The sequence below is a fragment of the Peromyscus californicus genome, unplaced genomic scaffold (assembly GCF_007827085.1).
Source record: "Peromyscus californicus insignis strain IS unplaced genomic scaffold, ASM782708v3 Scaffold_18__1_contigs__length_77618521, whole genome shotgun sequence".
In the NCBI taxonomy this organism is placed as follows: Eukaryota; Metazoa; Chordata; class Mammalia; order Rodentia; family Cricetidae; genus Peromyscus; species Peromyscus californicus.
The window spans coordinates 842,731-865,725 of NW_026294480.1; the positions used below are offsets into that span (position 1 = coordinate 842,731).

General features: G+C 49.1%; 1 protein-coding gene and 1 long non-coding RNA gene across 5 annotated transcripts; one reads left to right on the forward strand and one right to left on the reverse strand.

Moving 5' to 3' along the window:
* The first annotated feature begins 2,800 nt into the window (after positions 1-2,800).
* Slc6a18 (solute carrier family 6 member 18) lies at positions 2,801-15,193 on the forward strand. Of its 4 annotated transcripts, none has more exons than XM_052742789.1 (12): positions 2,801-2,957; positions 4,175-4,315; positions 4,532-4,669; positions 5,480-5,661; positions 7,344-7,454; positions 8,134-8,246; positions 9,708-9,836; positions 11,586-11,742; positions 12,670-12,874; positions 13,277-13,436; positions 13,645-13,807; positions 15,002-15,193. In XM_052742789.1, exons 1-12 carry the CDS (start codon positions 2,801-2,803, stop codon positions 15,191-15,193), a joined length of 1,848 nt encoding a protein of 615 aa, XP_052598749.1. The 4 variants fall into 4 exon arrangements, with proteins under 4 accessions (XP_052598749.1, XP_052598750.1, XP_052598751.1 ...); XM_052742790.1 differs by having other exon boundaries at positions 12,670-12,865; positions 13,298-13,436; XM_052742791.1 differs by lacking the exon at positions 13,645-13,807 and having other exon boundaries at positions 15,002-15,167.
* Positions 15,194-18,209: 3,016 nt separating this feature from the next.
* Positions 18,210-22,979, reverse strand: LOC128113322 (uncharacterized). Its single transcript, XR_008219411.1, has 2 exons — positions 22,836-22,979; positions 18,210-22,379 (listed from the first exon to the last, which is right to left on the reverse strand). It is a non-coding gene; the product is annotated as an uncharacterized LOC128113322 (long non-coding RNA).
* Positions 22,980-22,995: the final 16 nt, after the last annotated feature.

Below are 22,995 nucleotides of genomic sequence, written 5' to 3' on the forward strand. Positions count from 1 at the left end.
AGTACAGGAAGCTGGTGGACTGGCAAGGCTGAGAATTGTCTCAGTCAGACCCAGCACACCCTAACCCTGAATGCCTGCTTAATCATTGGTTACTGAACAGGCTGCTGAGCAGCCAAGCTGACCTTCCCTTCTCTGCTGAAGTGGGAGCCACCCTGTGCACTTCTGAAGAGGGCATGAGCCTGTAAATCTTTAGCCAAATGCTGGGAAAGGAGAATTACAGGGTAACTCAGCTGTGGCCACTGTGTTGAGGACTCCAAGAGTCCTGGGCACCCAGGTGGCTGTGAAGCCTAGAAGTCCTCAGTCTTGCAGCAGTCCGTAAAGCCACAGAGGGCCGTGCCTGTCCCTTTCCCCAACAGGCTGGTTGTTTCTGGGCTCACATCCATTCTCAGTCACAGGTACTTGGGACTTGGAACGTCTATTGCACCAAGCTACTGCCCTTCTCTTTCCATGGAAAAGACCAAATTTAAATAGAACTGGACTTGCTGAGAATTCTCACAAACAAGGGTGAGAAACTGTGGTGGGCCCTGATACCATGCATGTTCTTGCTACTTGGTGACACCAGCCACATTTCACCCACCACAAGATGCAGCTCCTATAGTTGAAACATGGAGTCCTCTAACCTGGCACTCTTCTATACCCACTGATCACCTGGATGCCGTGACCTGAAGAACCATGCAGAGGCAGAGGAAGGTGGTTGGCCCTGGGGGAATATGAAGGGTCTCACACTAGTAGTTTCAGTGGGTCCCACCTGTGGGCCTCTGAAGCCTCATCTGGAAAAATACTGATTGGTGCCCATCAATGCATGCCCTGTGGTGTGCATACTGAAGGTTCCCATGCGGCCCTGTGTGGCCTGGATGGAGGTGAGCCAAATTGTCCGCTCTCTCTGGTCCATGCCTTATGTTTAGGTCTCATGTCTCTGTAAGTGTGACAGAAATACAGGTTGGTTAATGGGTCTAAAATACATCTTTCTCAATAAAACACTCCTATTTTATGTTCTTGGGTCAAGAGTCATTATCAGGCATAGAAGTCACTCAGACTAAAAGGATGAGCAGTACCCATGGCAGGCACCAAGAACTTGCAGGAATGATGTGGTCAGAAGGTACAGCCCTACCTCTCAGACAGCTCTGGGTTGGAGGATTTCTCTAAGAAGGCTCCTACAGCCCAGAGGGACAGACTAAGACAACACTGTGGCAGTGTAGTCTTACACACTCTATTACCTACTGGCAGATGACCAGAAGGTCTTTGGACTTGGGACATGGGGGCTGCATGGGAATGAGGTTGGCTGGAAACAGAAGTGGTAACTAACATAGGAGGAGTAGGAGGAGAGAAAATCACAGAAACATGCTCAGCATGGGGAGGGGGTGAGTTCAAGGGGGTGCATCCCCTACCTGAGACCCTCCTCCATACCCTCCACATCCTTCTGGTTCTTGTCTCTTTCTCAACCTTTTATTCACTTTGCCACCATGCTCAAAATAAGATCTCCTATAAATGCAGTTCCTAGAGCCTAGGCTTCTGCAGCTTTGGAATTGTGGCTGCATAGTTGACAGAACAGTGTCCAGGAAGATAAAGATTACAGGTCCCAAGGGCCGAAGATGCCTTTAACCCATCCCCAGAGAAAAGCAGTGTGTGTGTGTGTGTGTGTGTGTGTGTAATCTCAGAATCTGAAGAGCATCACAAACATGTATGGTAGCATCATTCGGTCCTGCCCAGATACTCCAGACAACATTGGGGCCACTAGTACAGAGGATAGAGATGAGAAGAAGTCTTTCAAACCCCCTGCACATGAAGAAGAAGCATCCTGTGCCCACACCTCAAAACTCTCATTCATAGAGAGCTGTGGACTATACTCAGGGTCATCTATGCTGTGCCAAGGATCTGGAGCAGGTGCAGCCTGGGGGTGCAGATGGGGTTTTTCCTTAACAAACTCAAAACACAGAGATTTTAGAACTTGCCAAAAAATCCACAGACACCTGAAAAATAGGTGTACTTGAAGAGTAAGCACTTGGTAGGCCCCTCCTGGCTTCATGTCCCAGGGAAATAAAGACCATGTCCAACACCCACACAAGGCCAAGGTCAGCTCCGCATAGCAGCTGCCCTGGGACAGCCCAATAGGACTGGTACAGTGGATGTGTAGTTTGGACAGTGGTGTGCATTCTGGGAAGCACATACTGCTTAGTAAGGGAACCCAGAGAACTTCAGGACATACTGGGAAAAGCAGCAGGTGTAGGCTGTGAGCTCCAAGTCCACTCACAGACCCTTCACGAGAGAAAACTATGGGCAGCTTGGGCTGCTGAGGCCACTGGGATGAGCATCATAGAGAGAGTGGCAAGCAGCATCCTGCCTGGCACATTGTTTTGGACCACAACACTCCTGTCCACGTAAGCTTCAAGGTGTCACCCTGGAGGGAGAGGAGGACACTTTGGGGTCTGCTCTGCTGTCTCTTAGGAAAATGAGCATGCATTACTTATACCCCAGGCTTAGTTACAGAATAAATAGGTTTAATGGCTAACTGAACCTGACATTCTGGGAGTCCTGCAGGTCCTATGGAGCATCTGGCCTAACCTCAGGTAGGCTGGTAGATGCGGGTATTGAAGATGGACTCTGCAGTAGGCAGGAACTTGATGCCAGTTAGCAATTAACTGGGCTTCTTTAAATACATGGAGAAGTGCCTGGAGGAGAGGCTACCTGCCCCAGCTTCCTCAGTCCAGCAGAGATTCCAGAGGGCCTACTGGCCTAGTGCGCTGCACGGTGCCCACTGTACACCCCCACCTCCCGGCCTTACCCAACGTGACCGCTCGGCATGGCACAGGCCTCAGGGATGGACCCACTTGTGGACACGGAGAACGAAAGGCCCAAGTGGGACAACAAGCTCCAGTACCTCCTGAGCTGCATCGGCTTTGCTGTGGGGCTGGGTAACATATGGAGGTTCCCCTACCTGTGCCAGACCTACGGGGGAGGTAAGCTGCCTGCTCACACCATGCCCTCACTCCGACTTGTTCTGCTCTTGAGTGGCAACTGTCTCTTCTTGGAAATTATATTTTGCCATTATCCAAAGAATAGCCTAGTGCCTTTGAATCAGTCCTGGTGTCCAACCTTCTGGGGTCTTAAATAAGGGTAGAATGTGGCACCATTGCTGCGGATCACATCATGCCTTTGTCCTGGATGCAAGCAGCAGACTCTGGGTTCCCATCACCACCTTGGACTCAGGGTTGATTTCTTCCTGGTTCTTTGCATAATATTATAGCAAGCTGCTTGACTTCACCAATGATTCACCCCCAAAGCAGCAGGCCCTTGGCACAGCACAGGTCTGTAGGACACCTAGGACTATGAACACTATTTTATTGATCATTAAACTCTACCTACGAGTTTCTATTACTTAGTAAAGGAGCCAAGTTGTACACCCCCCACATACACACACACAGAGCCTCCCTCCTCCAGACAGCCGTTTCCTTTCATATAGCTACAATTTCAGGGCAGTCACACTGATATCGGAGGAGGCAGACAGGCTGTACTATCTTGAGAGCTAACATGGAGCATCTCCCAATAGGACAATTGTGACTTTGTGGGGCCAGGCTGGGACATCAGGTTGACCTGTTCCCCAGATTTTCTTAGCTTCGTGTGTGTGTGTGTGTGTGTGTGTGTGTGTGTGTGTGTGTGTGTGTGTGTGTGTGTAGGCCAAAGGACAACATCAGCTGTTGTTTCTCAGGTGCTGTCTATCTTGCTTTTTGATACATGATCTCTCACTGACCTGGAATTTGCCAAGTAGGCTTTGGTGGGCTGTCCAGCAAGCTATGGAGATCTGTCTCTGTCTCTGTCTATCTGTCTGTTTCTCTGTCTCTGTCTCCAGAGCTGAGATTACAAGTGTGCCAACCATGTCCAGCTTTTTACATAGATTCTGGAATTTGAACTCAGATCCTCAAGCTCACAAGGCAAACATTTTAACCATTAGGCTATATCCTCAGCCTACAAGATACTACCTTAAAAAATAAGTAACAAAGGCTCTAAGGTCTGGGTGGGATTACCAAATCCCTCTCTCTGGTGGGATTACCCAAATGCATGCTGGGAACAAAACTTGCACTCAGACTGTTGTGAGCACTGCATAAATGTCATCATTTCGTTAACCACACTGATCAGCTGCAGGCATCTGGGGCTGTCTGCTCACCCGTCCTTGCAGGGGCCTTCCTCATTCCCTATTTCATCGCTCTGGTCTTTGAGGGGATCCCACTTTTCTACATCGAGCTTGCCATCGGCCAGCGCCTACGAAGGGGCAGCATTGGAGTGTGGAAGACCATTTCCCCCTACCTTGGTGGAGTAGGTATGCTCCCTTCCTAGCCCATGCCACCGCTCAGGCTCCTTGGGGACCTCTTAATTGTGGGGGGTGGGGCACACTTATGGTGAGGGACATGGCAGGCATAGGGAAACAGGGAAACGATTGATAAAAAGACACAGAAGCTGCTGTGGCAGGTCACGTTTAAGGGGAGGATTCCATTTTATTCTCTGCCTGGCCTTGGGTGAATTACTGTGTCTGCAGGCCTGGGCTGTTTCTCAGTGTCCTTCCTGGTCAGCCTGTACTACAATACCGTTCTTCTGTGGGTCCTATGGTTCTTCCTCAACTCCTTCCAATACCCGCTGCCCTGGAGCACGTGCCCATTGGATCTCAACAGAACAGGTGAGAACCCGCGGGGAACTTGGAGGTTCCATGTGTGGCACTGTGCAGATGCAGGTGGAGCTGCAGAGCACATACCTCAGGTCTCTCCCCTGAAGGGCACATTTGAAAGCCAGTCCTTCAGCTCTTGACCTCTGACTACCTGCTGAGCCCAGAGCCATCGGGACAGATTTGTTCAGAGAGAGGCACCTGGCCTCTTGCAGAGTTCTTCATCTTAGTCTTGGTACCAAAGAGAAGCAAGGGAGGGTTCCTGGGACTGAGGAGATAAATAGTTGATAAAGCGCTTGCCTCACAAGCATGAGGATCCGAGTGTGATCCCCAGAACTCACGTTGCATGTGGTGGTGCGTGCTTACAATCCCAGTGCTGGGAAGACAGAGAAAGAAACATCCCTGGGGCTCACTACGAGTCAGCTTAGCCTTGATGAATTGATGAATGTCAGGCCAATGAAAGATCCTGTCTCAAAGAAGATGGATGGCATTTCTAATAATGATATCCAAAGTTATCCTTTGCCCTCTATGCAGACATGTACACACACCACATCCACACATATACACACATACATATATACATGGACACACACACACACACACACACACACACACACACACACACACACACACACACACGGCTCCTGAGCCCAAAAGGGAGGCAGTATAAACAGCCCAAGTAGCCCTTTCAAGAGCAGCTGAGTGACAGGCCAGCTGTGGAGGGCCTGCCATGCTGGCACCTGTAGTTCATGGGTAATGCTTAGGGCATGATATGGACTGTCTCCCAACTCTATGACTAGCCAGTAACGGTGCTCTTGGCTCCAGGATTTGTGCAGGAGTGCCAGAGCAGTGGTACTGTGAGCTACTTCTGGTACCGGGAGACTCTGAACATCACATCTGACATCAACAACACAGGCACTATCCAGTGGAAGCTGTTCCTCTGCCTGATAGCCTGCTGGTCAACGGTGTACCTGTGTGTCATCAGAGGCATTGAGAGCACAGGGAAGGTCAGTTGCACTGCCTGCACACTGTGTGTGAGGAGCTTGTGTGCCAGAGATGCTTTCTAGAACTGACCCCTCCTGGTTACTCGGTCCTGCCTGTCCTGGAACTGACCTACATCTAAAGGGGACTGACTTTCTTCTGTGTGTTCACACAGTGTGTCCGCCCTTCTCTGTGTAATATGTTGAATGTGTGCTCTTGTGGACAGCATCCTATTGGGTCTCTTTCATCCCACCCTGACCACTTCTGTGGGTCCTGCCAACCTCTGTTCCCATTGCTCTTTCTCTGGGAAGTTATATCCCACATGCCCTTCTTGGATTGCTACAGAGCTGCCAAGAGCACCAACTGATCCACCCCCATCCCACCCCTAATGGCCGCTGACCCCATGTAACCCGTGTCTTTAAGAACCTCCTCCGGCTTCTCTCCCCCTTCTCCCTCCCTGGCTTGGCACTGCTTTTGCTTCTAAAGTGTTAATAGCACAAGCATTGTCTGGCTCTGCTATGAACAGGTGATGGTCTTTCAGAGACAGAGAAAAGTGCTACTACTGGTTACTACAGTTCTCTGGAACGCCAGAGGGGGGCTTTGGAAGCCACACACACACACACACACACACACACACACACACACACACACACACACACACACGCACACACACACACACACACACACACACACACACACACCGGTTGTCAATGTGCAGGTTGTGTTTAGGTGGCCATTTGGACCCTCATACCCTGGGCCTGCCTTTGACTGCTGGCTGCAGAGCTTCTGTACAGAATCCATGCAGCTTGTCATGTTCTCAGCAAGCTCTTGAAAATGTACCAGCAGGTCCTATGGTCTGTCTCACTGGGCTTAGGCACACACAGAGATTATTGTGCCTTGCAGATCCTTTCCACATCGACACTTAGTGAGCAGAAGCTTGAAATACCAGCTGACGACCAGCGCTGACCCAGAGTAGGAGGGGAGAGTGTAGGCAGGTGTAGACAGGGCCTAGCCCTGTGGCCAGCTGGAGTATCAGGGGAAAGAGGATGGTATAGAGAGGACACTGGTCACATACCAATGAGCCTAGAAAGAGGAATTGGAAGGAATTTGAAGAGGGGCTCAGAAGGATACAAGTCAGAAACAAGGTCGCCCAAGGAAGATGGAGGAACCCACAGCTATTGCAGAAGGGATGCAGAGCAGGAGGAGGCTGGGAGGGCAGCTGTGGAGGGAGAGGCTGTGGGCTGTGGAAGGGGAGGGGGGAATTGAAGGGGGTAGTCTGGGGTGTGAGAAGGAGGAGGTTGGGGGATGGGAACAAAGGCTGGAAATGGGTGAGGGGAGACTGGAGGGTAAGAGGAGGAGGCTGAGGGGTGGGAAAGGGAAGCTGGAGCAAAGGTTAGGAAGAAAAAGCCTGAGGAGGGGACCTCTTTGTAGGAACTTATCCTTGTTTTTAGGAGAGACCTGTGTGTCCTAGGACCTCAATGCTTAACTCAGTTGACACCACGGGGCACAAATGTGAAAATGGAGCTACACGTGATGTTGGTCCTGAGTCCAAATCATGAGCCTGATCTTGCCTTGATCCCACATCCCCAAGTACCCACTGCTGGCCCCAGAGTACTGGGAGATGAGTCCCAGACATCTACTCAGCTGCTCTTACAAAGGCTTTTTTGTGACACATGCCAGTCCACATTTCATACTTTGTTGTCCTCAGGCAATCTACTTTACAGCCCTGTTCCCTTACCTGGTGCTAACCATCTTCCTCATCAGAGGTCTGACTCTGCCTGGAGCAACAGAGGGCTTGATCTACCTGTTTACTCCGAATGTAAGTAGACCTTATGCACCTAGGGATCTTGGCCAGGGCATGTTGTAAGCAAGGCTTGCCAAGGCAATGCAGAGTTAAGGCACCCACAGGAATCAGGGGAGGGGGAGCTTCATAGCTAGATGAAGCATGCAAGTCTTCCATCTGGGACAAATAGACAACCGAGTGGAGAGACACATGACAGAATTTGAGGTTCAATTGATGGCAGTGCTGGGAGAGGCTGACTGGGGACCAGGTGCCCCACACCTGGATCAGGTACTGACTGCTGCCCTGCTCCCCATAACAGGGAGATACAAGACTCAGGAGGCCTGTTCCTAGAGCCTGTGACCTTTCTAGATAACCCCAAGATCCTGGGAATTTTCCAACACACTTCTAGTGCGAGCATCATAGAAAGAGTGTATATAGATAGTTCCCGCCCCTCAGAGCACCTCAAGTTAGCCCAGTGCCAGGCCTAGGAGGGTCAAGACTCAAAGCCCTGGGTCTGTAAGTTCTTAAGTCAGGGCCTTGTCAGAGTCTTGTAAGATCTGGGTTGTGTGCTACCCCCAGGCCTGCTCACTTCTGAGATGTTAGAACAAGTGACACCCTCCTGCTTATGAGTGTGTCAAATGTTATCGAATAGTCAGAGGGACAAGCTGGAATGGTCTGCCCACTGCATTAACAAGGCCACCCCCATTCATTCCAGATGAAGATTCTTCAGAACCCACGGGTGTGGCTGGATGCAGCCACTCAGATTTTTTTCTCCCTGTCCCTGGCCTTTGGAGGACATATTGCTTTTGCAAGCTACAATCCGCCCAGGTATGCAGCCTATTTGGGGTGTGGATGCCTTTACAGCCTCAGTATTGAGCCAGCAAACCTGAGACAGCAAATTGGAATCACACTGTTGGATAAGGGGAACCTCCTGTGAACTCCAAGTGGGAATTTCATTCTGAATAGAGGCCTTTTAAAGACTTCCTGAATAACTATTACTGTATTACTGAAGATAATGCAGGATATCCTCTAAAGGTTGCCAGATTGGGCCTTGGTGGCAGTGTCTGGACTCTACCAAGTACTCCGCTCACCCAAGGCTGAACAGGGATTTAAGTGGTACACTACAAAAGCAATTGAAGATACTTCAAGAACTTGGCATCCATTTTGAAACGGCAAGTACTGCAATGGGAAGGCATGTGCCACGTGCCACAGAAGACCCCGGTCAGGTCCAAAAGAGTATGAGGATTTCACAAGTTGTCTCGACCAATAACCTGAAGTTGATCAGGAAGGATTAACAGCTGTCCTTGCGGAAAGTACCCTTTGGTGGACTTTGCGTGAGGCTGTGGTCCAGGAGAATCCCTGCCAGAGTGGCCATTAGGCAACTGTGCATAAGCTCCCTTCTGTCATGATCTCCAGTTTTGCTTTTTGTTATGGCTGACATGGGCAGCTTCATTTTCTTCATGACTTATTTTAAATTACTTTTTATTTTTATTAACTTATTTTTACGTGTGTGGGTGTTTTGCCTACTGTGTACACATGTGTGCCTGGTGCCAGAGGAGGTTAGAAGAAGCCAGATCTCCTGAAACAGATGTTACAGATGTTTGTAGGTGCTGAGAACTTCAGTCCTCTGCTAGAAGAACAAGTATTCTTAACCGCTGAGCTATCTCCCCAGCTCCAGCAACTCCATTTTTGGTGACAGCATTCATGTGTCTTTCACACTGGGCAGGATGCTGGCCAAAATGTGCAAAACATATACATGGACCATAAACACATATATGTAGTGTTAAACTTGCTGGTCTGGTGCTGACACACACAGATGCTGCTGCCAGGTACCCATTCTACATATAGCATCCAGGGTGCAGTGCTACTAAGCTAAGTCACTGGGGCACACTATGGCAGACTCTGACAAACCAACTTTATGTGTCCATCCACCTTTCTGTAGGACAGAGGAGGTCTCTGAGTGTTTGTAATAGCTTACTGGCCTGAATTCACTCAGAGTGCATTCTCCTTGGAGGGTAGTCTCAAAAACCTGCATTCATGCCCACCACCCCATTATCGCCCAGACCCTTGGTGGTTCCGAGCTGGGTTGTAGTGGAGGAGTGTGGAGAACGGCTGAAGTGTCCTGGGAGCATGAGATCACCCCCGCTCCATCCCATATCCTCCAGGTTCAGAGTGAGCATGCCTCAGGCTGTAGAGGTGCTAAGGAGGGAATCGTTGTTCCCGTTTCCTCCCATAGGAAGCCTGGTTCTGACCTAGAAAGTCCCATGATGGCCATGTGCTTGTGTCCAGGAACAACTGTGAGAAGGATGCCGTGATCATTGCCCTAGTCAACAGTATGACCTCCCTGTATGCATCCATCACCATCTTCTCCATCATGGGATTCAAGGCAACCAATGACTATGGGAGGTGCCTGGACAGGTGAGCATAGGTGCTGTACTGGGCTTTACAGGGCAAAGTCATCAGACAGATGCCCACACTGGAATCCACATACACACAGAATGTGTGGATATGTCCTATTTCCTCAGGGTCATGAGATGAACAGTGTCCTCTGAAAGTTCCTGTCCACTGGCAACCTCAGAATGTGGCTTTATTAGAAAGGGATCATTGATGGAAGTAAGATAGGAATTGAGATAAGGTAATCCTGGAGTAGGGCAATCCTAAAGCAATGATAGATGTCCTTATGAGTCAGAAATGGACACAGAAGAGACAGCTGTGACATAGAGGACAGAGGCTACAATGCTACTGAGCAATGCCTATGGCCACTGAGTTCTAGAAGAGGCACACATTGGTTGCTTTTCTCATCGCTGTGACAAAAATACCTGACAGAAATAACTTACAAAAAGAATTTATTCTGCTCATGGTTTTAGATTCTAACATTTAGAAAGTTCAGTCCATGTTCTCTTGGCCTCATATGCTTGAGTTGCAAGAACATCAGAACAGTAAGAGTGTGTGGGGATTCCTCAACTCATTTTGAATAGGCATCAAAGAAATAAAAAAGGATCCAGAGATAAGTTTTCCCAAGGATACACTTCCAGTGACTTACTTCCTCCTTAAGTTTCTAGAACCTTTAAAACATCACTGACAGTGTGGGACCAGGCTTTCACACATGACCATATGTGGGATGCTTTCTATTTCAATCATTACATTCCACCTCTGCCCCCAAAGACACATAGCTATCTCACAATGAAAAATGCATTCAGTCTATCTCCAAGCATCCTCAAAGTCTCAATAGTTGTAATGTTGCTTGAAAGTCGAAGTTCAAAGTCTCTTCTGAAAATGACACAAACTCCTAGCTGTAAGCAACTGTAACATCAAAAAGAAAGGTCTCTTCAAGATACAGTGGCACAGGAAACATTCTCATTTTAAAAGGGAGGATCAGCAGAATAGTAAAGAAGGATCAAGCCAAAGCAAGACCAAAAACTAGAAAAGACAAAAAAGTGAAATCCTGCATCTCTGTGTCTGGTACACAGCACACATGCTAGTGAGAAATCCTGCATCTCTGTGTCTGGTACACAGGACACATGGTAGTGGTATGAGCTCCAATAGGCTTTGGTAGCCCTGCTTCCATAGCCTTGCTAGTGGTAGCTCATATGACCTTTCTCTTATACTAGTTCTACTTGTAGTCTGCAGCTTTCCTTAGCAGAAACTCCGCATTCTTGGTATCTCCAACATTTTGAGGTGTCCACAGCAACTTAGGTTTCACCTTCCCACCTTCCCACACTGTCTCCTCAGCAGCTGCCTGCAGGAACTTTTACCTCATTTCATTGCCTGACTTCCCAGACTTTCCTTAGAATTCTGGGCAGAAGTCTTAACTGCCCTATAACTCCTATATTTTACGTGTCTGTAAAAGCAGCATCAAGTGTCTGATGCCAAAGTCTGCTACCTCCTTACTGCCCAATCCTTCACTGATGAAGCAGGAATCTGACTCTTCCTCATTCATGCCCACAGAAGAGGTGCCCCTAGTCTTGGTTCACAGGTGGAAACAGCCTCCCCTGTCCAATGCTGGCCAGACACAGGCATCCACGGGACATCATAGGGTCTAGAAAGGATGGAGTTCTCATCTGGGTGCTGCTATTTGTTCCAGAACTTCCCTGAAACATTGGAACACTTGCTGGCCATTGTAGAGCTTCCAGCCCCATCCTCACCAGCCTTTTTCTGCTCCTGCAGAAACATCTTGAGCCTCATCAATGAGTTCGACTTTCCAGAGCTTAGCATCTCCAGAGATGAGTACCCAGCTGTCCTCATGTACCTAAATGCTACTCAGGCTGAGAGATTGGCCCAACTCCCCCTGAAGACCTGCCATCTGGAAGACTTTCTGGATAAGGTACCCACAGGGACAGGACAGGAGGGCTGTTCCTAGAAAACCAGGGCCACATAGGGAGAATGCTGAGCGGCAAAAGTCTGGGAACCACAGAAAAGCACCTCAGTCCATCTGCATCTGGCAGACAGGACAACTTTAGTATGACAACATTGCTGGGACACAGAACATGGAGGAAGAAGCCACAGCCTTGTCACAGAGGCCAGTGGATGCTGGGGACCCATAGGCACCAGGCTAAGGATGACCACTCATGGGGAAGATTCTCAGGGTAGTAGTTCCTGTCCCCTGACCCCAAGGCCATAGAGTCCCTGCTTAACTGCTCGATATTTCTTATTCAAGAAGAAAAGATCTCTTCCCTCAGAAGTGTGTCTGTGGCCTGTTTTCTCAGAAAGGCAGGGTAGCACTTCTGACACCAGAAGGCAGGTGTGTATATAGGTCATGGTGTGGAGTGTGTACATGTCACAGTATGGGACACACATGTTATGGTGGGTGTGGGGGTGCACATATGTGATGCTGTGGGGCATGTCACAGTGTACGGTATGCCTATGTCATGGTGTGAGGCATGTATGTACCATAGTGTAGAGTACACATGTGTCATAGTGAGCATATTTATGCATCATGGTGTGGGTGCATATGTTACAGTATAGGTACACATGTATCACAATGAAGGTACGCATGTGTTACAGTGTGAAGCACAAACATGTCACTGTGTAGGGCACATGTGTCATGGTATGCATTGTGTATATGTTATGGTGAGCACACACATCATTGTGTATGCACATGTGTCACTGTGTGAGATGTGTACATGTTACAGTGGAGCATATTCCGGCAAAGTTATAGATGGAAGCGCATGTGTAATGGTGTGGGTGTGTATGTGTAATGATATGAGTTGTGTGCTATGTACATGACCACAGCAGAGCTTCTGTGTTGCAGAGTGCCTCAGGGCCAGGCCTGGCATTCATCGTTTTTACAGAAGCCGTCCTGCACATGCCAGGTGCTTCTGTGTGGTCTGTGCTCTTCTTTGGGATGCTGTTCACCCTGGGTCTGTCCTCCATGTTTGGGAACATGGAGAGTGTCATCACACCAGTATTTGACATGGGGATCTTACCCAGAGGTGTCCCTAAAGAAGCCATAACTGGTAAGTAGATGGGTGGAGGGCCTGTTCCCACTGCCCACCCTGACCTTTTGTCCATCCTGCCCACTGTTCAACAATCCATTTGGAAGCAGAGGTCTGGGGCCCATGTCTTATGGGAGGCTGGGCCAGGCTGACCTAAAGAGGTTGGGAAACCCCAGTGGCCCTGGGTTGGGGAATAGCGAGAAGGAAAGATTGGGGGATGGAAGATAGGAGTGGGAGAAGGGAAGAGGAAGAGCTGACTCCCCCTGCCCCATCCCCAGCAGGTCCTCCCTGCTGCCTGGCAAAGTACTGAGCGAGACAGGGGAGAAAGGAACCAAGGGATGGAGCCAAGGGAACCTAAACAGCCTGCTGCCGGGGCCTCCTGGTCCTCCACTGCACTCTCACGCTGCTTGCCTTTGTCCCCAGGGATGGTCTGCTTTGTCTGTTTCCTCTCGGCCATCTGCTTCACACTGCAGTCTGGGAACTATTGGCTGGAGATCTTTGACAGTTTTGCAGCTTCTCTGAATTTGATCATTTTTGCCTTCATGGAGGTGGTTGGGGTCATTTACGTTTATGGGATGAAGCGGTAAGTCGTTCCCATACCCCATCTCAGGGCAGAGCAGGAAATGGAGTTGGTGGTGCAGTTGTACCCACAGCTGTCCGGATCCTGGGGAAAACTCTGAGATGGTACCCTAAGATCCAGGGTGGGCTCAGGGTGCCCTCTGTTCTTGATTTTAAAGGATGGGCTGTCTAATGAGGCCACACAAGGGAGCCTGAGCCAGTGTCTTCTGCAGGTTCTGTGATGACATTGAGTGGATGACTGGGCGGCGGCCCAGCCTCTACTGGCAGGTGACATGGAGGGTGGTGAGCCCTACCCTGCTGTTCAGCATCGTCCTGTCCTACATCATCCTTCTGTCCCAGAGGCCACCCAGCTACAAAGCCTGGAACCCACAATATGTATGTACTTCCCATGAGGCTGTGGGGATCCCTCAGGCTTGACCTAGCATCCATGGTTCTACCCGTGGCTTAGATGATCTACACATGGTAGTGTAGTCTGACCACTTTGGTAACTGGGGATCTAGGTATGTAGATAGATGGTTATCTATAAGGCCTGAGGATGTTGGCATTCCAAGTCAGGAGCTTTGGTAAGCAGAATGTAGATCTCAGTGGTGTCTAGACTCTAGGGCAGTGGTTCTCAACCTTTGGGTCACAACCTTTTGGGGTAAAATGACTTTTCACAGGGTCACCCAAGACCATTGGAAAACACAGCTATTTGCATTACTATTCATAAAAGTAGCAAACTTACAGCTATGAAGTAGCAATGAAAAAATTTATGGTGGAGGGGTCACCACAACGTGAGATTAAAGGGTCACAGCATTAGGAAGATTGAGAGCCATTGCTTTAGGTGCATCATAGGTCCCACTGGCCTCTTTCTTAGAGACATGGCCTCATTTCACTGTCTGGGTGCTTCAGGACAAGTATCCAGAAAACTGCTCAGTTTCTATCTATGACAAGATAAATGATGGACAGAGGGTGTCTTATGACTATCAATATGGCCTCAGGCTTTTCACTGTCTCCTAAGGTGGGCTAGTCCCTTCCAGCTGTAACTCCTAGCCTTTACTCCACTGCCTGGTCCTTAGAGGCACACATACATAGTTCTGAGCTTCACCTGCATCTGTGTCTCTCATTAACATGAGAGCCATCCTCTCCAAGTCCATGCTAAAGAGAGACCCTAGCAGAGCAGCAGGGACCTGTAAAGGAGGCTGTACACTTGAAAAGTTTTCATGAGAACTGTCCCATTAGATGTACCTTCTACCTCCTCATGCAAACACACAGGAAGCATCTGCAAGCCGGGTGGGTGGTGTTGCCATATCACAGAGGAGAAAGATGGGGACCCAGAGTGACAGTTGTACAAAGCTGGCCTTTTGATGGTTCCCACCCTCAGGAGGGGCTGGGGTAGAGGAAGTCCTGACCAAACTTCTTTCATTTTCCCCAGAATCTGTGTGCTCACTGTGGTTTCAGGAAGTGGGGAGTGAAGTTGCCACTTCACTTAACTTGGTGGTGGTCAAGGATCAGTCTGGTTCCACTTGGAAATGGGTGGTGTAGGCCCTGCTGGGACACATATCTGATCATGCCCTTCTGTCTCCACAGGAACATTTCCCCTCAAGAGAGGAGAAGCTCTACCCTGGCTGGGTGCAGGTCACCTGTGTGCTCCTGTCCTTCCTGCCCTCACTGTGGGTCCCAGCAGTTGCTCTGGCTCATCTATTGTACCAGCGCAGGCAGAGGTGGAAGGATACACACCTGGAAAGTGGTCTGAAGCCTCAGGAGAGCAGAGGCTGCTGAAGGGCAGAGCCAGGGTAGACCAGGGTGGGGAGGTAGACTTGTGCTACTCAGACCCAGCCTCATTACACGCTGTCCCTGACTCAGACCACGTGATTATTGCTTTCCCAGCATTCAGCATAGTGGAAGACTCATAGGTTCAGGGTACCTGCATGTTGTCCAATGGGCATCTGTGTGATGCCATTCCTCCAAATCTAGGTTCCACAGGGTGCAATCTGTGTGGACACCACTTCCCCCTGAAATCCATGCTGAGTGGGGAAGCCCTGAGTGTAGTTGGCAGTGGCAGGACTGTGGAATCCATTTTCTATGAGTGGTCTCCACATTACTAATTCCAGAAATCCAAGCCTAATGCTGGTCTTCAAAGGAGAGCTGAGCTCGGTGGGAGGAAACTGACAGACAGGAAACCTCTTCCTCCTCCCCTATCAGCCTCAAGTTACCACATCTGTGAAGAGACCCGCAAGTGCATATCAGAAACCATTAGAGAACCTCCATCACATGTCTATGACCAGTGTCACAGGGGTGAGGTGGGGCGGTCACAAGCCAAGGAGGTACCGACTGTGTCACTGACTCACCATACATATTGTTATTTTTGCTTTTTAAGCATCTAAGTTTTGCTTGTCAAAAAAGAGCAGAAAGGCTACTGGTCAGTCAGTTTCTACTCTCTCATGAGAGTGATAATCATTTATCACTCACATCTGTTCACTCACTGTGACACTTTACTGCCCAGTCCTCTGCAGCCTGCAGGCAAAGCCATGACTTCAGAATCACAGTTCCTCAGTGCTCAGAGACCCCTTCCTCTCTCCCTCTTGTCCTCTTGTTTTCTGCCCTTTATATCAACACTGTGAAATCAGGGTCATCTTTGAAGCCTGGAGCCCTGGACAAAGATGCCCACTTCTGGTTAGTCCCCATAGAGCCATCTACACCAACTAGTGGCTTTATGATGTCAGTAACTGCCCAGACACAACAGACCATGGTGTCTTGAAGGAGATCGTGCCAGATAGGCTGCTCATGGTGCTGACATTTTAAGCAAGAAAGGTTTATGTGTGAAAATCTGTCTTAATGGAAGCCATCTTTGTCATGGCCAGCTCAGATCAAAGTAAACACAGAGGTTTCTGGGGCTGTTCACCTGCCGATCCGCTGAGCACCACACATGGAATGAATCCCAGGGTGCCCAACCCTAAGTGCTCAAGCCTACCAAGGGTTAAATCTTGACCTTGGGCCGGGCGGTGGTGGCGCACGCCTTTAATCCCAGCACTCGGGAGGCAGAGCCAGGCGGATCTCTGTGAGTTCGAGGCCAGCCTGGGCTACCAAGTGAGTTCCAGGAGAGGCGCAAAGCTACACAGAGAAACCCTGTCTCGAAAAACCAAAAAAAAAAAAAAAAAAAAAAAAAAAAAAAAAAAAAAATCTTGACCTTGGTCCAGCATCCTGGATTGTGACAAGTGTCCATGCCCACCCATTCTGCCATTGATAAATGCTCTTGATAAGCAGGGATGTTGAGAGTCACCTATCTTTATACAAGGCAAATTTTATGTCCATATCGTGTTTTAAAAATACATAGGGTGTTGTAGGGGCCTATTGTTAGGGGAAAATTTTTGGTGTAGAACATCACAAAAGCGGCATGGACTCTGCCCGTACCTTGGAAGAATACGCTTTCTGCCAGGAACTGAAATGAAAGCATGTGTGCCCTGGATCCTGGAGCCCAGAACGTGGAGTCCTGCTTAGCTACGGAGAACAAAGGCTTGAGTGCTCATGTCTTCAGAGCAATCCATTCTGCACACATTCTTGATGCAGCTATGAGAATATCTGCACAGAAGGGACGATGGCAGGAGGCATGTTCAATGAGTGGTTGGTAGGTGGACATACAGACAGATGGGCAGTCCAAAACAGCAGAGGCCCACCAGCCTCTGTCAAACAGACTGATTGTTGGGAGCCTCTGGTGAGTGCTTTGAAACTTGGAATGGCTACCAAAGCACTATCCAGGAGGAAGTGAACAAGGGTCCAGACTGCAGAGCAAAGGTGAGTGGTCTGAGCCTGCATGACCATACCTACATGCAAGGTACCTTCAAGTTGACCCTGCCCTTGAGAAAAACATAGGCTAGGCCTGCCCAGCAAAGACTGGACCACAAGACATACAACTTGCAGGAACACACCACTTCTCAGGGCAACTGTGTCAACTTAGAAATGAAGCTGCTATGAATGGCCTGTCAACTCTGAGATGGACGTAGCGTCCATGTCTTCCTCAGCCACAGGAGCCCTCCCTTCTCTCAGTATTTTTCTTCCGCCTAGCTCTATCCTACAACTAAGGTTAAGATTATACTTGGAGAGGTGTTCCTCTACACTCTAGGGTGAAAGTTAATTCTGTAGTCCAGGTGATCCTGAGAATACATGCTCAGTCAAGCCAACTTGCTGTATGAGAAGCAGCCCCCTCTTACAATAGGTGGAACTCATTGTGAAAGGCACCACCATTGTGGCTAGGGAGTGAGTCTGCTGAGGGGACTACCTGAAGCAGACGCCATCCCAGGCTGCTGTGTCTTATCACAGAGAACAAGTTTCACTTGGGTCCTTTCTGTCATGCCTGCTGCATTTCAACTGCAGGAGAGCAGACTGTGGAAGTCACCTTCCTTATGGCATCATTGCAGGGATATATCCCAGTCATGCAGGGATATATAACATAAATTCTACCAACCCCAGATGTGCCTCCAATTTCCTGCATCCTTGGTGAACAGAGTCTAGCCTAAAGAGGTGCATCCCACCCCTCAGTTTGAGGACCCCCCCCCCCAGCAGCCTGGGCCACCTGGGAGTTTGTGAGCCGCAGTCACCTCATTACCCTCATCACCCTATCAGTGTCTATATCCTGCTGAGGTAAGGGAGGTGGCATTCAGGAAGGGTAAGAGGGCCTGTGCAACTTTGTGGGCACCTGCTCTGCTGGGCTACAGAAGTGGTTCTGTTGTCAGGAAAACTGGGGTTCCCTTTGGGTTCTCAGTCTCATTAGTAAAATAATTAAAAACAGACTCAGAAGGCAGCTTGAGGACATTTTTTATTAAAGTTTGAGAGGAAAAACAATACAAGCAAGAAGAAAATCCAAGCAGCTGCCAGAGGAGGGGAGGTGAAGAAGTTATGCCTTTGAAACTAGGTATGGATGTAGAGAAACAGAAAAAGCCCAGACTATCAGGGAAAGCATGTTTAGAGGTGTCAAACTGCAGATCTGAATTTGTGGGTATTTGATTCTAGGATTGCTTCAGGAATATGTGGCTGGAAATAGAGAGACAGCTTGCTATGAAAGGGAGAGCACACAGCTCTCCCAAGTTTGTGTATCACTGAACATGATCCATTCCTGAGAAAAAGTTCAAGTGAAGGACTCCAGACTTCCTCTGCAAAATGGCTTCTTTCCCATGTTAATCTTGTTTCACTCCTGTCCGTGTCTCCTGCCACAGGTCTTCACACTGGTCCCCAGATCCTGAGAACAAGTCCTGAGTTTGTCTCCTCACTTGTTTCCATAACAAATTCCTGAACATCAGAAGCTATTCCTAAACATACCTGTACTCTTACTGCCTCGGAGGCCCAGAGTGTGAATCGGGTCTCACTGGGCCATGGTTGAGGCGTGCTGGGCAGCACCTGTCCTTAGCTAGTCTGGTTGATAGTGCCTTCATTACTGCACTTGGCCTTTTCCTCCAGCTCAAAGACTGCAGTGGCTGGTTTAGTTTTTCTACAACCCAATTCTACTCAGCATTCCCTCTTACTGACCCCTGTGATGATCTCAGACCCACCCAGATAAACAGGATGATTCATATCTTCAGGTCAACAGATCTTCACTCCATCTGTAACCATAGCCACATTTCATGATCAGGTAGCGTAGTCAGTTTCTGGGGACCAACACCTCTTTGTTGTCATTTTTCTGCTTACCATAAGTGTGCTCGGCTTATGTCAACTTGACACAAGTGAAAATCATTTGAGGGAAGGTAACCTCAATTAAGAAAATTCATCCAGCTGGCTGCTGGTGACACACACCTTTAATCCCAGCACTCAGGAAGCAGAGGCAGGTAGATCTCTGTGAGTCCAGGGCCAGCCTGGGCTACAGAGAGTTCTAGGACAGCCATGGCTGCACAGAGAAACCCTGCCTTGAAAAACTGAAAAAAAGAAAAGAAAATTCATCCATACAACTGGGCTGTAGGCAAGCCTGTAGGGCATTTTCTTAATTAGTGATTGATGTGGGAGGACCCACTCCATTGTGGGTGGGGACACCCCTGGGCTGATAGTCTTGGTTCTATAGTAAAACAGACTGAGAAAGCTGTCAGAGCAAGCCAGTAAGCAGCACTCTTCATGGCCTCTGCATCAGCTCCTGTCTCTAGGTTCCTGCAGTCCATCCAGTTTTAGGAACTCCCTTTAGTTCTATGATATCCTTCACAGGTGAACATCATTATAGGTACCGAGTATTGAGCCCAGTGTGTGGGTGTCCAGAGAAGGGCAAGAAGGAACTCTTATCCTGTAGGAAGCTCATGACTGGTTCCATTGACATTGCTTTCTCATGCTCAAATCCTTCTCATTCCTGTTCTTCTCTGATTCTGTATGCATGTTTGCAGAGGTCAGAGAACGATCTTAAGTGTCCTTTCTCAGGAGCCATCCCCATTTAAAAAATTATTTTTAATTTGATTTTTAGATAGGGTCTCTCACTGGCCTAGAACTCACCAAGCAGGTTAGGCATCCAGGGAGCCCCAAGGATACATTTGTCTCCACCTTGACAGTTCTGGGGTTACAGGCATGCACCATCACACCTGACTTCCTCACAGGGGTTCTACACTTGCAAGGGAACACACACCACCACCACACCAATAAGTTTCAGCTCAGATCCCATTGCCTTTTAACTTCGCCGGTTTTGTTTCCCCCAGGGCGGACCTGGCAGTCTCCACAGTAACTGAAGAAAGAACTCAGCAACTCATGAGTTGGGGCCCATTAGGACATGAACCTTTAGCGAGGGCTTAACAATTTGGCAGGAATACAAGTGGTCTTGAGGAGAGCTGGAACTAGATGAACATGGCTAGAGATAAGATGCTAGCACCTAGTGGATTGGCTGATGACATGATGTTACTGGCACACCGGAGAGGCCTGAGTGTGCCCAGCCCAGGCGGAAGATTTCTAGTCTCCTGTTGAGCTATGTATGACCTTGGATCCTGGGATTTCCCAACCCTATTTTAATCCCGTTACTGAGTGTCCTCTGCCCTGGGACTGGGTTGGTTCCAGCAGGCTGGCTGTCAAGATCCCCAAACATACACCCTCCATATGGAAGTTCCAGGAGCCTGGGTGCATTTATGATCCACTCCCTGGACTTGGCTCTGCTGTAAATGCCTTCGGCTTAGTCACTTGGATGCACTAAAAGGCAGCAGGATGAACAAGGCACTGTCATAAGGCCAGCTGGGGCCAATTAGGCTGCATCAGCGCTGGGGCTGAGAGCCCTGTCCAAGGTACAGTTTCTCTGGTCCCACCAATGATATCCCAGAAGCTTCCAGAATTGCTCAAAGCTAATTGGTTGTGACTAAGAGCTCAGTGAATCCAGCTCAGTCAGTCCATTTGGAAGCTGGGGGCAGGGAGGTGGGGAGCTGTTCTTTACATCTCTATGCCCTTTATGCTGGTCTTCCTGCTCCCTATGTTAGCCTCAGGCTGTCTGTTGAATGGCTTTTGTCTAGCTCTACTGAGAGCTGACTTCTCTCTTGAGGGAGCTGCTGTGCTGGTCTGCAGGGACAGGTGGTACTTCAACAGAGTAGACAGGAGGGCCCTGGCTGCCTGTCTGAGGACAAACTCATCCTAGGTGTTCCTACAAACTCCTTACTGTAGGGGCCCATGGCACAAAAGCAGGGGTAAGGCCCAGGCCAGATTCACCAGAGGCGCCCAGAGATTGCTACCCTTCAGCATACCCCATATCCTCGCTCATACCTTGGATTATACTCCTATGGCCTTATCCTGTATTTTCCCCACCCACCTGCACATTCCAACTTGACTCTGAACAGAGCTTGAGGCTGTCTGCTCCACCCTGGAGCCAGAGCAAGGAAGAACCGTGTATATTGATGTTTTTGTTCAGCTCTTGTTTAGGTAGCCATATGTTGAGGTATCATGGGTGTAGCCACCCTGCCATTTCTAGGAGACAAAAATCTCAGTTTATTTGGTCCTCTGGCTCTTACAGTCTTCCTGTCCCCTCATTCATTATGTTCCCTAAGTCTTAGGTTACAACAGAGGTTGTGTTGTAGAGGAATCCACTGGGGCTGGGTACTCCATGATCACTTGTTTTCAGCATTCATCTAGTTGTGGATTTCTGTAATGTTACCTATCTGTTGCAAACGTTCTTTGATGAGGGAGGGGTGAGCACTACACTTATCTATGGGTGTAAGGATACATACTTAGCAAGCAGTTAGAAATTATGCTGGTTTAGCAAAATGGCCAAATTAAGTTCTTCTTAGACCCATAGCCTCACTAACCCCAGAGAGTTGGCTAAATTCCAGTACTCCTGTTGAGTGGGCTTTGAAACAAATTAGACAGCTGCTGGTTACTGCCAAGACATGCATGCCCCTGTTGCACCTTTATGGAAAATATTGTCTAGAGAACGAGTTCTAGGACAGCAAAAGCTAAAATAACAACAACAACAGCAAAAGTAACAAGACATTCAGTCACCTGAATTCAGAGTATATTTAGGCTGTAATTTAGGTTACTGGTTCAAAGTCCTGTCTTCATCTCTGAGACACTCTGACCTCACTGGAAAAGACTCCATGGTTAGATATGAAAAGACACCAGGGCCAGGCATCTCACACCTGTCCACATGGTCCCAGTGCCCATACGTCTTCTACCTCCTTTGGTGTTGGTGACTAGTGGATCCTTGACACTAAAAGGGGTGGGATCTGCTTCCTGGAGGGCATCAGGAAGGAAATCAAGCCCACCACAGGAAACAGGGCACTGGGACAAACTTCCATACTACCACCCCATGACACAGAGGTTTTGGAGGGCAACCTAGCCCCACAACAGGCTGGTCCCTCTTGTGGCATGGATCTAGGAGTGGTGGGGCTACAATGCCCATGTTCATCCAGCTAAAGGGGACAGGGTTAGTCCAAAATGGTCTGAAAGTCTGTGCTTAGGGCTGGATCAGCTGCAGCCTTAAGGATGGCCATTGTCGTCCTTGGGAGCTTCCGGCCTAGCTGTCTTTGGGCTGCAACAGAGGATGTACTCAAATTTCATTCCAAAGAGGTGAGGTAGTCCCTTAGCCTACCTGGGTCAAATCCTGGCCATGTGTGGGCCAGGTGTGAGCAGGAGCCCCACCCAGGAACACACTACCACCACTACAGAAACCTGAGGATCCCTCCCAGCATCTAGGAAGCAGCAGAGCAGAGGTGAAGGGACCAGGCAGGGATCAGAAGGTTCCTGAAAGTGAAATGTGTCACCCCATGGGCCTTTCTTGAGGTAAGAAGTAGAACAGAGGGAGCAGGAAGGCAGAAGTAGGAAGCTGTGGTCTGGAAGCCTAGCTTCACCCACCCAGAGCTGCCTGAGTGGGCTCCTCCCCAGGCAAATGGAGATGGGCTTGGCATCTACAGTTTGCCTTTGGGTTCACCTAGAAACTCAGTGTTCAAGGGTAGATTTGGGGGCCATTTGGAGGGAGCTCACTTACTTGTCCTGAGAGTTCCCAGGAGACGCTTGTAGATGACAGAATGACCAGCCAGCTTGCGCAAGAAAGCTTGGTAGCAGAGCCAACGAGCAGCTTCAGGAGGAAATGAGCCAGAGGCTCCCTTGATCCTTAGTGTCATTCCTGGGGAAGCAGATGGAGGCTG

What these genes read in the sequence shown, in the direction of transcription:
- Slc6a18 (XM_052742789.1), top strand. Translation starts at nt 2,801, where the DNA reads ATGGCACAGGCCTCAGGGATGGACCCACTTGTGGACACGGAGAACGAA. An exon ending in TCTACCTGTTTACTCCGAAT is followed by an intron (nt 7,455 to 8,133) that starts GTAAGTAGACCT and finishes CATTCATTCCAG; the next exon opens with ATGAAGATTCTTCAGAACCC. An exon ending in TATGGGAGGTGCCTGGACAG is followed by an intron (nt 9,837 to 11,585) that starts GTGAGCATAGGT and finishes CTGCTCCTGCAG; the next exon opens with AAACATCTTGAGCCTCATCA.